Source organism: Urocampus carinirostris, chromosome 8 (assembly GCF_059441175.1).
Source record: "Urocampus carinirostris isolate Australia breed hairy pipefish chromosome 8, RoL_Ucar_1.0, whole genome shotgun sequence".
NCBI classification, from domain to species: domain Eukaryota; kingdom Metazoa; phylum Chordata; class Actinopteri; order Syngnathiformes; family Syngnathidae; genus Urocampus; species Urocampus carinirostris.
In genome coordinates this window covers 12,877,489-12,894,526 of record NC_142356.1, presented here as the reverse complement: position 1 = coordinate 12,894,526, position 17,038 = coordinate 12,877,489, and the positions used below count along the sequence as shown (strand labels likewise).

At 40.2% G+C, this 17,038-nt stretch overlaps 1 protein-coding gene across 2 annotated transcripts in view; it reads left to right on the top strand.

Annotated features, from left to right (window-relative positions):
* Nucleotides 1-3,804: 3,804 nt before the first annotated feature.
* The window catches only part of glra3 (glycine receptor, alpha 3), a 56,054-nt gene continuing 42,820 nt past the window's right edge, over nt 3,805-17,038 (top strand). For both annotated transcript variants that reach the window (XM_088341648.1, XM_088341647.1), the window contains exon 1: nt 3,805-4,011. In XM_088341648.1, the coding sequence (XP_088197774.1) occupies nt 3,947-4,011 (65 nt within the window). In that variant the 5' untranslated portion in view covers nt 3,805-3,946. The remainder of the gene's footprint in view (nt 4,012-17,038) is intronic.

The following is a 17,038-nucleotide window of genomic DNA, read 5'->3' as shown; positions in this document are numbered from 1 at the left end:
AATAACTCGACAACAAAATAATATTACTTAATATGTTCGAAAAGGGATAGTCAGAAGCAAATGCTTATATTCCCTACTCATTCATCTTCCTATTAAATACACCAATGATATAACAACAATTGTAATGATATTAATAATAACAGTTATGATATAACAATAGCGACAATAACACAAAGTTCTAGACGCACTATTCCCAATCTCTCGTATCACTCATACCCCATTTTCTTCATGTCTGAATTCTGCCAGTCATGTTTTTTTGTATTTAAATTTGAACAAGTGACTAGTTGGACATTATTTGATCTCGTCTTGTAAATTGTTCCAAAGTTTGACTCCACACACAGACACACACATACTTTTCCTGATGGTTCTCACCTTTGGGATTATGAATTTACTACAGCCCCTTAAGTTATAATTTCCTTCTTTCTGAATGAATAATTAATGGATGTTTTCTGGCACTATGTTTTTGTTGACCTTAAATAGCAGTCGTGCAGAGAGAAATTTTACTAAATCATCCAATTTTAATAATTTGGATTGCAGGAATAAAATATTAGTATAATCTCAAAATCCTACCCTGTGTATGGTTCTAATGGCACGTTTTTGGAGATAAAAAGGGGCTGGATAAAAAGGGGCTGGATGGATGGTGTTATGAGTGTACTGCAGGAAAGAGGTCTGAATATAGTGGAAGCTAGAGCTCTTGTTGGTGATAGGAAGGAGTGGAGAGGTGTTGTGAAAGGATAGTGGGATGTTTGGATGCGTTCTAAGGGATGGGCAGGGCACCTGTATGATGCGGCAGGGGTAAACCAGTGAAAGCTGTCGGGCCCTGCTGTTGAACAGTGTGTGTTGTGTCATCCTGACCCGAGTGACATGGCCACTTTCTTGAGTCCTGTTTCATCTGGAGGGAGGAAAGCATGACCAACTTAGGTGCCGAGGTGCTGAACTTGTTTGGGTGTTTGGGCATTTGGGTTGGCCATGGTCCCCAAAGATTTTTGTGTGCGTTTTTTGCTATTTTTTCCCTTTTTTAATTTTCTTTGTTTTTGTATGTGTTGGTCTTGCTGTCCGTCACCCCTGTCGAGGGATATGACCAGATAGATAGATAGATAGATAGATAGATAGATAGATAGATAGATAGATAGATAGATGTCTATATAGATAGATAGATAGATAGATAGATAGATAGATAGATAGATAGATAGATAGATAGATTGTCACGGTCGCCATGGCTACCAGTCTGCCGCGCCCCCGAACTCAGCTGCAGCAGATCAGCTGATTGCTGGTCTGCTATTTAAGGCTGGATTTTGGGTTTGGCGGGCGCTGGCTCATTACACAATCCCAGGTCTGTTATGCCTTGTCCTGTTTTAGGTTTAAACATTTTCCGTCTGTTATGCCTTGTCCTGTTGAGTTCGTGCCGGAGGAACTCTGTATTGTTCTGTTTTGGTCCCGGAGTATTGGGCGACTTTTATTTTGTTAAATAAAACTCATGATCGTCAACGCATATGAGTTCTCCCTTCCTGCCTCCTGCCTCCGTTCTGGTCCGGTCATTCCTTCCAGTTCCACCACGCCTCGCGACATAGATAGATAGATAGATAGATAGATAGATATCTAGAGAGATAGAGAGATAGATAGATAGATAGAAACATGTATAGTTTGTTTATTTTGACACGTTGCATGTGTACGAAAAAGAGAGAGGTATAGAGAGAAAGAGAAATAGACATAGAGAAATAGACGGACAGACTGAGAGAGAGAGAAATATAGAATGAACAAACCGGCATAAACCTTCAAATCAATGGCTAATTACAGAGCTTTTCAACCATCCTGAGGTTAATAATAAAATTGAACCGGCTTTTTCAGATAAGGTAATGATTTTTTTGTCAAAATAGGAAATTGACCCCAATAGTTGTTATATTTATCCTTTTGAACTGAATCAGAGCACAGGGTTGTTAGTAGCTGACAGAAAACTTTAAAAGTTTAACCATGCTACTCTGCAATAGGCAGCTTCTAATGTTTAATTCATACATTTCACATTTGGATGATGAGGTTGAGTAGATAAATTATAATGGCTGAAAAGTTCAGCCATCTCCAATGATCCCAGTGACACTGCCCTCACTTCTTTGGCAGTGAAAGGAGCACTAAAACCATTTTGATTTTGATGCGAGAAACAGAAAGCATCTCCTGAATATTAAAATAAACAAACACCATGTGCTTGTTCAAAACCGGAAGTGGCAAACTTTCACCGAAACGGAAATCTAATGCAATCCGTGGACCGCTTTATACATGCACAAAGATCTGAACAGTCTTGCTTCAATATAATGCAGCAGTGGACAAAAATACTATTCTCGAGTCAAATATTGTTGTTGTTGTTGTTTAAATATGTAGTTTTTTTTAAATACGTAGGATTTGGCCTACAACCTTAGTGGTTAAGGGATGCATGCAACTAACCAACCGACCCACCCAAACAACCACCCACCCACCAACCAACCAACCAACCAACCCACCAACCAACCAACCAACCCACCCACCTACCCACCAACCAACCAACCAACCAACCAACCAACCAACCCCCGAACCCACCAACCAACCAACCGAACAAACCCACCCACCTACCAACCAACCAACCAACCAACAAACCAACCAAACAACCAACCAAACAACCAACCAAACAACCAACCAAACAACCAACCAACCAACCGACCGACCGATTAAATACAGTTGTGTATCTTACAACCGACTAAATAAGCCCCCAAAAATGTTAATATTATGCGACAAAATATATCAGGAAATAAAAAGAAATGGATATCTTGTGAAAGAATTGTTGTAAAAACAAATAATGTTTGTAGGCCGTAAAACCTTTGCAATAGTACATGAGTGAATTAATTCAAAAGAGAAAAATCATTTTGCATTGCCGGAAACTCAGCAAAATGTAACTTGATGTCAAGTTTTGGACATGTTTGATAATGAATTATCTTGCCACACTTGGGATTATGGTGGCTCACTGTTGTTTCAAGCGTTGCTCACCGACTTTGTGTGAACGCTCAGACCCGTGTAAAATTACAGGGAACATTGCTCCTGACCTAAGGGATGTTTTTTTTTTTTTTTTTTAAACTGTCCTAGAATAAAGTGCAATTGCACCTCCACTACGTTAGGGGGCAGTGGCACTCTCAGTTGGGTGGGACACACGAGAGGTTTTCCTCTTCCTAGGGGGGGTCATGACAGAAAATAATTGAGAAGCAATGCTTTAGTCTAACGCGTAAAGCAGTAATGTCGGTGAGTGTGGGTTTGCACACATTCGGGGCATGGTATTTCAAATCACGTTTACGTATTAGAAATTAACCCTTACGTAACTGTAACACAAATCCACCGCCATATTATGGTAAACTGGAAACCCATCTGTCGTGCCCGTAAAAGTCATTTGGATCAACTTCTCCCCACGCACTCTTAGGCCACATATGGCAAAACTTGCGTAAACTTGGGTGACTTTACGACAGGGAATATACACCACATGCGTCTCGGTATATTCTGCCCACTAGTGCATAATGAGAAAGTGTTCTGCAGCCAGATGGAGGAAGAAACAAACAGAACAGGAGGAAGATGTCAGAGGCCGGCTGGAGAGCTGCAGGAACGCATACTGAGGAGACTTTTGCATTTGTGAGAGCTGAATTACTCCCACTTCGCTGCATTTCACTTTGGGGGAAACGAGAGCGGGCGATTAGTTCCTCAGCCTGTCAATCATGTGACAGGTGGGCGGGACTTTCTATCCCTGTATATAAACTGCGCCACCGTTTAAATCCCGGGCATTTGAAGCTTAGCTTGACCAGTGGACGCTTGCCTGTCTTTCATTTCGAAGTTAAACTTTCATATTTTGTCATTTAATAATGTGAATTAAGAGAACCATGTAATGTGGGGATTCTACGTCGAGTGAAGCGTATTTGGAGCTCCTAAAAGCCGAGAAATGAGGGGGAAGAAATACACCGGTGGAGTCTTTCTACTCGTATGGAGAATGTCCCTGTTTCTCAGGTAAGTGGTTAAAAATGTCAATTTATTAAAGAGATTTTGCTTATGCGACCCTTTTTTTACAACTATGCTCGTAAATTTATTCTTTTAAACATTTTCTGGAAAAAGGCTATCAGTTCAAACAATTTTCTGTTCATTAAGCAGAACAAATTACTGTATATTCCGCATTATAAGGCGCACACATCGCAAACAAATAGTCTTTTGTGCTATATTTTTCATAAGACGCACTGGAATTATGCGCGTATAGATTTATAACTTCTCAGGTAAGTGGTTAAAAATGTCAATTTATTAGAGAGATTTTGCTTATGCGACCCTTTTTTACAACTATGCTCGTAAATGTATTCTTGCAAACATTTTCTGTAAAAGTGCTATCAGTTCAAACAATTTTTTGTTCATTAATCAGAACAAATTACTGTATATTCTGCATTATAAGGTGCACACCTCGCCAAAAAATAGTCTTTTGAGCTATATTTTTCATAAGACGCACTGGAGTTATGGGTGCATAGATTTATAACTTCAGTTGCATAAAAAATACTAGGTAATAATACAATTTAAAATAATTTATTTCATAGAACATAAGTTTCATCATTAAAACAGGATTTCCCCCAAGGTCTTAAAAACTTGAGAAAGTCTTAAATCAAAGTTCTAAATTAATTTATTTGAAAAGGTCTTTTTGTCGACAAGTCTTAAATTGATCTCTCCATCCATCCATTATCTGCAGTGCTAATCATTATTAGGGTCGCGGGGTAACTTTAACTCTCAATTGTCTTAAATTTTGTCCCTGTCTTTTCAGTGTGATAGCTAATAAATGCATAGTCAAGTCACGTTTATTTATATAGCCCTTAATCACAAACATTTCTCAAAGGACTGCATAGGATTACAATTACACCATTACCTGATCTTAAACCAATATGCGGGCAAGGAAAAACTCAAAACCTCACCGTGAGGAAAAAAGAAACCCTGAGGGGATTGGCCTCACAAGTGGTAATCCCCCTTCCAGGATGACCAGGATGGATTGCATAAAAAGTAAACAAAAAAAAAAGTATGGAACGTTGTGTTGTAAAATTATTTGTAATTTTCTCTTACTTAGTCAACCTCGTTTTCAAAATTACAGCATTACGTACATCGGTCTCGAACCCACTGTCCAGGGATGTGATTTTTCCGAGTATAGTCGGAATTCCGACTTTTTCACTTTTTCACTTGCGTAGCAAACAAATTAAAAATCCGACTGTCTCACTCTTGCCTTTACTGGCGCATCGTTAGAAAAATTGCATAAATTGGCCGCATCGTTGCACAGGCTGCAGGGTCTGAACTGCATTTGAACTGACCTTGCAGTATTTACAAAAATAATCAGGTATGTGGGCAAATTATTTTGATATTTAAATCTTCTAAAGATGTTACTTAAATGATTCATTTAAGCATGGTTTTGGACAAGTAAATTGCTTAAAACCTAGGAGCTTCGGGGTTCTGCCCTGGAAAACCACCGGCTAGGTTTCAGACTTTTTCTCCTCACGTCAATCACATCCCTGACTGTCGTCTGAGTAACTTTGGTTTATCCCGTTGTGGTTGGGTGATTTTAAAGTATAACTGGGTTCTGGCTGTACCAGGGAATAAGTGGGAGAGGTTGCCCAGCTAATGCCCAAACCCATTGCGGCGGTCCCGGCATGGTTAACGGCAGCGATCGGGCACGGTCCTCCGTAACGTGTTCGCCTAGCTGACTTCAAAAGACATTCTATCGGTTCTTCCCATGATGTCTATGAGTTTGGGTCTTTCATTCATTGGGACTTAAACCGTCACCGGGTAGGCATTCTCCGCGGCCCCAGACGGTTCCGGTTCGCCCCCATGCGGTCACAAGCTTTCGCCTCTGCTGCTCGGAGCCTAAAAGGACTGGGAGTGCTTGCGGAATCGTTACTGGCGGGGGTTCAGATCCACCGCGTGTCTCGCCGCCTGGGTACATCGCATTTTGCTGCTGTGCCCCATTCTATCAACGGCAGAGTCGCCTCAGCTCTGAGGTCGGTCTGTACCTTTCTGGGAACCCGGCCCCTGCACTGTCTTGCTCACAGCCGCCTCAGTCCCACCTTTAGTCCAGAACTGGCCGGGTCAGGTGCCAGCGCGTTTCAGCTACTCTTGCAAACCAAATCTAAGCTGCCGGGTATGCTATACCTTCTCCTTCGGAGTCTGGCTTTAGAGTCCCCGCCATTGTGGCCGGGTGGCCTGGCATCGAGTCGTGACCAATGTTCCCTGTAATTTTCCACGGGTCTGAGCGTTCACACAAAGTCGGTGAGCAACGCTTGAAACAACAGGGAGCAACCATAATCCCAAGTGTTGCAAGATAATTATCAAACATGTCCAAAACCTGACATCAAGTTACATTTTGCTGAGTTTCCGGCAATGCCAATTTTTTTTTTCTTTTGAATGAATTGACTCGTGTACTATTGCAAAAGTTGTACGGCCTACAAACGTCGTTTGTTCTTACAATTCTTTCACAAGATATCCATTTCTTTTTATTTCCCGATATATTTTGTCGCAAAATATTAACATTTTTGGGGGCTTATTTAGTCGGTTGTAAGACACAGAACTGTACTTAATCACATTTTTCAGTGGAAATACAACGTTGTCAACAAGATTCACTTGATATACAGTAATTGGAAATTATTTGAATGCAACACAAACTTTTTATTCTTTTTTCTGTGTTTTTTTCTACTTTTTTTATTTCCTTTAAAAAAATCTCATTGTGTTTATTTTTCTGAGCTGTTACTTTTTTCTTTTTGTTCTATTTACTTTTTTTCCTACATTTATTTCTTTTCTTTTTTTCTGGCTTTTTTCTAAATTTTTCCTTTTTTTCTCTTCCTTTGTTTCTTTTTTTCTCAGCTTTTCACTACTTTTTCATTATGGTATTTTTTCTTTTTTGTTCTATTCCCCCCTTTAAGTCATTTTGTTCATAATTTTACATAATATTTGGTCATGTTGGGATTAAAGAAGCAAAAACAACCTGAAGAGCCGTTTAGGACCCGAATGAGCCGGTTCCTTTTAGTGAGCCGAGCCGAAGAAGCCGGTTCTCGACAAACTTTACTAACTTTACTCAACTTCGTTCTACTTCGACTTGACTTCAAAATACCGCATTTAGGACACAACGTCGGGGGAACCCGTGTATTTTTACCTTCATGCACTGTAACTTTGACTTAAGTCGCTTAATTAGTCATTTTGAGCCCTCATTTTTGTGCGCTGGCTAGATTTTCTTGTGCGCTGAGAATGTGCGAGCAGTGCGCAATTGCGCACGCGCGCAGCTTAGAAGGAACACTGGTCGTGACGAACCCTGACGCCTCCGCGTCTGTATGCCAAAATAGGTGAGAGATCGGTCTTAAATTTCATCGGATGTGGTCTTGAATAGGTCTTAAAAAGCTAAATTGTTTGTGACATGCACGCTCTGCACATAGATGTGCATAAATGCCATGAGCCAAAACACGTAATTCTCTAATCATATCGTGGGGAAAGACTTATACCAAACTCAAATGTTCCATCTTTCTCTTTCTGTCCCTTTCTTTTTCTCCGTCCCGTGTTGTCAATTTGAGCTTCAACCAAGGAGCTGCTGTTCAAATTCCATGTTTAAAACACACAGCACACAGAACTCCTGTTTTGAGAACAAATAATTAATTTTGTGGTTGCAATTGCGAGTGAATTGGTTACATTTTTGATCCCTTCCTAACTATTCAGGGCACAATCATATCAACCTTTCTTTTAAAAATGTTTACTCAAGAACTAGGTGATTATTTGTTTTGTTTTTTAACACTTCATTTTTACAGTGGATGAAATGTTGCCATCAGGATTTTTCCCAGCTTAATGCTCCCCTTGAGGGCAGTTATTCTTAATGGAGAGATACGTGTCGGTTGACTTGATTATGCCGTATCATCAGTTCATCACCCGTAAGTTTGTTTTTATGCTTAAAGGGATTGTGCTTTGCGCAAATATGAAACGTGGCGCACATGCCGTGCACTGTTCAGCGTCCGAAGCCACCTTCATACATCCTCATAGCAGAACTGTGATAATTTGCTGGGGTAAAGACAAAGCGATTCTGTGCTGTGTTGATGACTGTAAAGTTTTTCCGTCTGCCGTCTTGCTGCCAGCATACTACACTGTCATGCCGTATGCCAGTATGTTCTCCACTGTAGCTCTGTAAAAAGACACCAGAAGCTTCTGCTCCACTTTATTTTTCCTGAGCACTCTCAGGAAGTGGAGCTTCTGACCTAGAGCTCTGGTGTTTCCAGACCAGGGAAGGTCGTTGGAGATGGGTGTGTAGCATCTAGCTACTAGACTAATTCTAGGTTTGATGAATGGTAAAATTATGCATCAATCCATTATCTGCAGCACTTATCCTCAGTAGGGTCACGGGGGTGCTGGAGCCCATCCCAGCTTCGAGCAGGGGCCACCCTGAACTCGTTGCCAGCCATTAGCAGGGCACACAGAGACAGACAACTCACTTCACACCTAGGGACAAATTGGACCGGCCAATTAACCTGACATGCATGTTTTTGGATCGTTGGCTGAAACTGGAGTTCCCAGAGGACCAACACACACAAGCACGGGGAGAATATGCAAACTCCGCATTGGAAGCATGGTAGCTAGATTTTATCCCATAATCTCAAAACAGTGCCGCCGTGCCACCCTGTGGTAAATTAATAGAGAAAAAAAACAAAGTCAAGGTTATTTTGAACAAAAGTCAGCAGTTTAATGACCATCCATCCATCCATTATCTGCACCGCTTATCCTCAGTAGGGTCGAGGGGGTGCTGGAGCCCATCCCAGCCATCTCCGGGCAGTGGGCAGGGGACACCCTGAACTGGTTGCCAGCCAATCGCAGGGCACACAGGGACAGACAATTCGCTTGCTCGCTCATTCACACTTAGGGACAATTTTGACCGGCCAATTAACCTGACATGCATGTTTTTGGAATGTGGGAGGACACCCATGCAAGCACGGGGAGAACATGCAAACTCCGCACAGGGCGCTTGGTAGTTGGATTTGAACCCACGACCTCAGAACTGTACCGCACACTAACCACTGCGCCGCCGTGCTGCCAATTTAATGACCAATAGACAAAATAATGAATTATAGTAAAGTACGCTCTTATGTTTAAAAAGTACATTGTGTAACATTTAACCAGTAGATGGCTCTGGATTGTCTAAGGCAAACAAAAATCAATGCCAAATGAGGCACAGCATAGCAGCAAAGAGCCAGACAAACATGGTAGCAACTACTAGGTATGGATTCCACTATGTAAAAGAAACACAAATTTCTTTTGACCTATGAATATTAATACAAATTAGTATTGGTATGATAGTTCATGTATTTTTGCCTAGTAGTCAAATCAATATTTTTTCAACTGAATGAACGTTTTTTGTACCACTTGAAGACACTGAATATCACACATTGTCCTTTTATGGCGGTAAATGAGAATTCATAAACTGGGTAATCTTTGTTTACCTATCGTGTTTTAGCTCGATTTAAGTCTGAAGGAGTGTCATTGACTCTAATTTGGTTTAATGACCTATTATTAGTTGCAAAACTTACATTTATGGGCACTGATAGTCCTAGAATTGACCTAAATATGTTTTGTGTCAGAATTTAAAGTCAAACATTGATACACTTCAAATTCAACGACAATTCAGATGAATGACGAGGTTTATCAAATAAGCACAAAAAAAGAAAAAACACAATTATGTTGTTTTTCAGGGAATCCCAAATCCCTAGGTATCAATGGTTTCTCATAATTCATTTGTCTAAAGCCAAGATCAAAGAAATAATCCAATTCCTATTGCGACCTTGATGCAGACCACTATGATGAATCGGATCCTAGTTGGATCTTTGGTCTGGCTGGGGTAGCTCGCGACTCTGATCACAGAAATTTCTAATCATCTCAGGAATCGAATAATTCTCCGGGAGGGGAAAAAAATGGCCTTTGACAAAGGCGGACAAAATAAATATATTTAGTCTTTTGTTAAGAACTTTGTCAACGTCAAGTCATCATTGGTTACTTGTCAAGAAACATGAAAGGAGCCACTATTCATAGCCCGAGCTAGTCACAATAACTTTTAAATTTACACAAAAAATAGACAACTAACAACATAAAAATATACTCAACTGAGATCTCAAATATTAAGACTTCAAATTTAATATTATAATCTCTTCCCACAAGCAATGATTTTTAGTGCATCGAATGAAACTTTCAACACAACAAAGGGAAATGGAAACAAAATTCACCGAAATTAGTTTAATTTGGGTTTTTTTCATTCATTGGAACTGAGGTCAAAAGGAAGAAAGGAGGGATTTGTTTTTTAGGCAATATCTTGTTAACGATTGCTATTGATAATCTCAGGTCTATGCTGACCCGCCTGTTCTCCCTGCAGCAAGCAATGACAAATGTCATCCTATCTGTTCTTAGTAGAATAACTTTGATGTACTTTCTTACTAAACTTTGTTGAAGCGGGGAATAACAGATCATTGTTCGCTAAATAAAAAATATTTCATTTGCTAATTTAGTTATAGGATCAAATATTTACTACAATCTGTTTCCTATCAAACTTAAATATTTTACTTTAAACGTCGAATTATCTTTTTTGTTTATTTATTTTGAACTAGGGGGTTACATGCACACCAAGGAATTTGAAGTCGACAGTCTCCATTGATGTGGGGAGTTGGGTCCGTGCCTTTCCTCCTGAAGTCGAGCATGACTCCTTTAGATTAGTTTTCTTTCTTTTTTTTTTTAACGCCTTGTTGTCAGTGTCTCCATCTCCTCCCTGTTAGCTGAGAAGGTCGTTGGGCGTTGCCCCAAAAAATATGCAGAGAGTAGACATGGCGAAAAGGGAACGCACTTTATTGCATTCGGGACACGTTCAAAGTTCCAAACGTTCTACATTGGCCTTAATAGTGTTCTCAAATAAAGTTAAGATATCTCGTAAAGGTCGTCCGCCGCGGCAACAACGTCATCCCACGACCTTCACCACATGCCTACATACTTATCATTAGTTATTATCCACATGCCACAACATCTCATCCCCATCAGATATGAGGGCAACAAAGGTAGTTTCTTCGGCAATGTTAGCATCCGGTGTAATGTAATGCCATCACAATGACCAGTTGGCCTCTTGAGAGATAGAAGGGTCCACACGATATTTCTGGAATGTCCATATTGCTCAATACAGTGTGTTGATTTGTCACATGTTCTCTTTTCTGGCATGGTGCAGCAAACATCACAAAGTTAACAAATCAGGGAAAAAGAGAAATTGGGTGACTGTTTGAAGCTAAGGCTTATAGGAGACTTTGAGACGCTTCTATGAAATGATGATGCTGATAATATGCTAATTATAATATCTAAATATCAAAGTGTTATCATTATCACAACATTCCTAAATATCACATACAAAAGGAAATGCACCGTTGGAATAACTTAATCCAAATGGTCTTACTTTTGTGACTGGGCCCCAGTTCAACCTTTTGATCATTCAGAAAATCCAGTACAGTGGAACCTCGGTTCTCGACCAAAATCCGTTCCAGAACCCTGTTCGAAAAGCGTTTTGTTCGAACACCGAAATCATTTTTCCCATTAGAAATAATGTAAACTGTTTTAATCCGTTGCAACACCCTGAATGTTTACCTTTGTTTACCTTTAAGACACAAATAACATAAAAATAAATGTAACCCAGGCTAATCGTACGTTCGCGTTATCGTAATCTTCCATACGAAAGATTACGCTAACATGAACGTGTAAAAAAATAAAATAAAAAAAAAGGATAAAGAAAAGAATTATGAATAGGATTTTTTACCTTTGTGGTGGTCAGCAGAAGGCGCAGGTGGACGGTGGAGAGGGATGGAGTGGGAAGGAAAATTATTGTTTGGAAGGAGAGTTCCCTTCCATAAAAACTTCGGGTAGCTCTTCTGTCTGAGGGGTGCTCACACGTTCAAATCTCTTTGCTACGGATGACTCGGCTACAGGATGTTCTTTTATCTTAAAATATCCATCCAATGACACTTGCTTCTGCCTTCTTTTTAGCACTTTTCAGAAGTGGTTCATGACAGTGTCGTTAAAGTCATTGATGACTCTGGTGGCTGCAGCTTCAACGGGGTGGTGGAGTTCGACGAAATTTTGTAACTCGGCCCATTTGCTACACATTTGTTCAATCTCGGACGTTCCCTACTGTAGTGGAGGTGCAATTGAACCTGAGAAAATTAAAAGGAGTTGAAAAAATGTGATGTGAAACACGCCTATAGACAGTACCACTGCACTACAGTTAGCCATAGCTGTATCGCGGAATACTTTTGCGACTTCACGTATTTTCATCACCCGTACGCCGCTCTGCATCCCACCCTTGCGTACGCACTCACGTGTCGTACCGGCGTTCGAACTGCGACTTTTGTTCGAACTACGAAGCAAGAATTCCTCGAATTTTTTGTTCGGACTCCGATTTGTTCAAACTGTGAGTCGTTCGAAAACCAAGGTTTCACTTTATATATGTTTCGGCCTCTTGTGTTATTGGCAGGGATTTGCACCGGCTTTTTGACATAGTATTTAAAGATGCTGAGTGTATCATTGTTTTTCTCTTGATGGTTTGCATGGAAAGCTAACTTATTTACATATGTATCACTATTTACCGTTTGATACATTTAATTCGGCACCAATACTATGGTTTAAACATGTGTTGCTGTTATAGAGTGATGACACCCATAGTTATGGCCCTCAAGGATAGTTCTTGATATCAGTATTATTTTGGATGCTGTGTTAGTCTTAAGTGAAGGGGGTGCAGCTGCTCAGGGATATTTTTGTGAAAGAAAAACAACACTACATAATGCATTGCTTGCGTGCACACAAAGAGTCCTTTCTTGCGTTAATGTTTTAATCATGGTGTCTCCTGCTTTGCTCCATGTTGAGTTCTTGTGTTAAGTTCTCGTAAGCCAAGGACACCATGTTGATTACTTTTTTTCAGGTGGCAATGATAAATGCTTATTGGTGTGATTATTGTCGTGGAGATAATGGATGGATGGATGGATATTATACGATTTTCTTCTGTTTTTTTTTGTTATTATTTTTTTATTCCATTACGCTTACTAGATAGTAACGTTTTCATTAATTTCTGCAAAAAAAGTATTGCTCCATTTATAGAAAGTTTAGCTTATAATTATTTATAATATTTCTCATAATGTATAGTAAACCTAGTTTGAGTAACTTAATAAAGTAAAATAGTGAAATAAGAATTAGAAATTTATCTTTAAATTTACCTCATGCGGAAATGGCACTACAGGTTTTTTTATGCATGGGAGGTAGGAAGACCACCTCATTATTATTGTTTTAATAACTTTTGGATATAAGAATTACTAATATTCTAAATTATTTATTATCCATCATTTAACTTTTGGCATGCGATAACGGCCTTAACGTCTTAAATACCCAGTAATGCGATAATGGCCTTACTACTTACCTATTATCGCATGTTGAAATCCAGTATTTCTTTTTGTGAATGTTTCCAAAAATTCATCATTTGGGGCGTCAATAGCTTGTCTTGGGATCAAGAGGTTGCAGGTTCGATTCCCGGCTCTTCCGTGTTATATATCAGAGTGTCCTTAAACAAGACACTGAATCCCTAATGCTCCCGATAAGCTGGTAGTTGCCTTGTATGGCTGACGCTGCTATCTGTGTGTCTGAGTAAGTGTGGAGCACATTGTAAAGCACTTAGGGAGTGCTATATAAATGCAGACCATTTACATTTAGATACATTTAGTGATGAGTTCGCCCTGAACGGCTGTTTTAATCGGGTGCACTCTTTAGTCCAGAATTTACAGTCGTTACCCAGAAATATTAACTGGTTACAGTAGGTAACTTGATTATTTAAATGCTCAGTTTTTTTGTAAGTTGGTCATCCTTTACATTTCTGCTGATATTTCATTTATAATGTTTAATAGAACAACACTAAAGAAACCCCACTTTGACACAATGAAAATAAGTCAGTGTAAAGCTTATACTGCAGAGTTAATTTATTTACCCCCTTAAAATAAACAATATAGACATCAATAACTAAACATCTGGCAACAAGAGTAAGCCCCAAAGCACACTACAGCCTGGAATTACTCAGACCATACACTTCAGTAACTTACACTGTAGGGTGTACTCACTTTTGTTGCAAAGGGGTTTAGTTATTGACATCTATATTTTGAGGGTCAAAATAAATTTACTCTGCTAAATAGCTTTACACAGACTACCTTTCATTGTGTCAAAGCGGTGTTTCTTCAGTGTCGTTCTACTAACCACTAAAACTAAATCCGAGCAGGAATGTGACTGGTGTACTCACTTTTGAGTCATACTGTGCTGTGCTCATGTCCACCTAGTGATCTGTCTTCCTTAGGAAGCTATTGTTGTGTGACCGACTGTGAATCTACAGTTTGGGTCACTTTCCATTTTGATATAAGCTATTTTCTCCCATTGGCTTGCAAGCAATCTGAGGACGGCATCTTATTATCCCTGCGTGCTAGTAGATGGCTTGTTCAAACAAAGTGATTGCCGGTTGTGATACGTACTTTGTTTTGGTACACAGCCTACAAGCTAAACGCACGCACTAGATCACAAGACACGACACCATCTGCAGCTTTTGCTCCACTGTCCACGCCGGTTGCATGCTTTCAACCACATAACGTGCAATTAATCTATTGATTGACACCCGGTTACTGTGACTTGGAGTTTAAAATCAGGCAGATAACTCTCATCTTGCGTGTCCAGTACAGATCCTTGTATCATGTTGCTTGTGGTGGTCTTTGAGTAGGTCCAATTTGTTAATTGCTGCAGTATCGTGCAAAATAAAGCACACAATGTGTACTTAACTAAGGCTAGGGTCACGGTGCGGAGCTTGATGCCCGATTCAAATTTTTGGGGTGAAATCTGATGTATTTGTAAGGTTGTTAACATTCCCAACTAAATGAGACTTATTTATGTGATCTCCTTTGTGAACGCCACCAGTGTCCCGCATGCTAGGGAGACGTGACGTCACACGCAATGCGCTAAATGTTTGCGAGAGTACCCAGGGATGTTAACGGAGGACGGCATCTAGCAATTTTCAAGTTATTTTGCTCACGGAGGCAGCACAAGAGACAAAACTTTGATTATGGCATTTTTTGGCGCAATGGCAGCAACGTCTCATCTCATTAGCTGCACCGCTTATCCTCAGTAGGGTCGCGGGGGTGCTGGAGCCCATCCCAGCAATCATCGGGCAGTGGGCAAGGGACACCCTGAACTGGTTGCCAGCCAATCGCAGGGCACACAGGGACAGACAACTCGCTGGCTCATTCACACCTAGGGACAATTTGGACCGGCCAATCCACCTGAAATGCATGTCTTTGGAATGTGGGAGGAAACCCACGCAAGCACGGGGAGAACATACAAACTCCGCACAGTAAGTCTGGTAGCTGGATTTGAACCCACACAGGAGGTTCCCGAGACCTTAGAATTGTGCCGCACACGCGCTAACCACTGCGCCGCCGCGCTGCTCTTGGCAGCAACGTATGTTTGGATAAACGTTAGGGTGCAGAGTTGCAGACAGGAGTGATAGGATAATGATGTGCGCAGCTTAACTGACTCTGACTTCATTTGTTACTTCCGGATGACAAAGAGAACTTATATGTGGATATGTGAGCGCCTGTCCTTAACACTGTTCCCCCAAATATTATTTAAATCCAAAATCTCCTTTCAGTGCTATGTGTGATTTTGTCCAACATGGTTGTTGAGAATGCGCCTGGACTGTTCACATAGCAGTCGCATTCCAAAAGCTCAGATATGTATTGGATTTAGGACGACATATAAAAGTGGCCTGCATCTGGTGTGAAAAAATCAGATGTGTGCCGTTCAGGTGGACTATTATCAGATAGCAGGTAGCATTAGTGCCCCAAAACAATCAATAGCCTTTTCTCAATAAGAGACAAAATTGCTGTATTTGATTTTTTTGAAACTCTCGCTTTGCATGACTTTCTGACTCCCGAGTGCCGACCGCCAAGTCTCTGCACAAGTGATATTCGCACACCATGCGTCTTTTACACCACCTGGTAATTGATTTTAAACAGGAAGTAGTACTTGGGACAAAAGAGAGCTAACATCCTCATTTGATCTCGTTAGATTATTGTTTTCATTATTAAATTTAATATGCAGACATTGAAGAACTAACAAGTGTACTTTAAGCCTGACCTGATGCCAGCCATGTGGGTAATTTGGCGTTTAGAACGCCAACGGCGCCGCACTCGTTAAGCCAGAGGTCTCCAACTTTTGAAGCATAGAGCTGCTTTTTGTTAAAAATGAGCACAAAGAGCACCCAGTTTGATATGCATTTCTAAAACGACATCTTACCATGTTATTACTATGTTGTTACTTTGTCATTACCAGGTTAATTATTGGAAGTAGGGGTTAAATAGAGTTTGTTAACCTCTAAAAAAATATTTGACTAGAAAACCGCTATGACCTTGGACTGATGAGCTATTTTCAGAACGGGTCCGCGGGCACCACGTTAAAGACCCTTGCCCTATCAGCTGCCCCGTTTTCATCTCTACTGCAAGTTGTTTACTTCACGTTTTGGGATCAAGTTTTTTGGTTTGAACAATCTTATTGACACTATTAAAAGCAAATAAACAATGTGAGGTTTGAACAATTTTTCCCGACAATTTTAACAGCAATTAAGCATATTCACAATTTCATTATATCTGACAATATGACATTTTAACAAATTTTTCCGACATTTTTAACAGCAATTAAACACACAATTTCATAATGGCGACTACGACTAAATCAGATTGCGTTTACGTAGGCAAGCACATATTTACTACTTTGCCAAATAAAACAGAATGATGGTTGCGTCTCATAAAATTTTAGCCTTATATTAGTAGACAACAGTGCCAGGGTAACCATAGTGGTGCCAGATTGAGCAGACGTGAGACAAGTCCTCTTTTTGCGTTGTTTCCATTAGTGATTATGGACCAAATTGCATATGGTTGTCATCATTAATTGA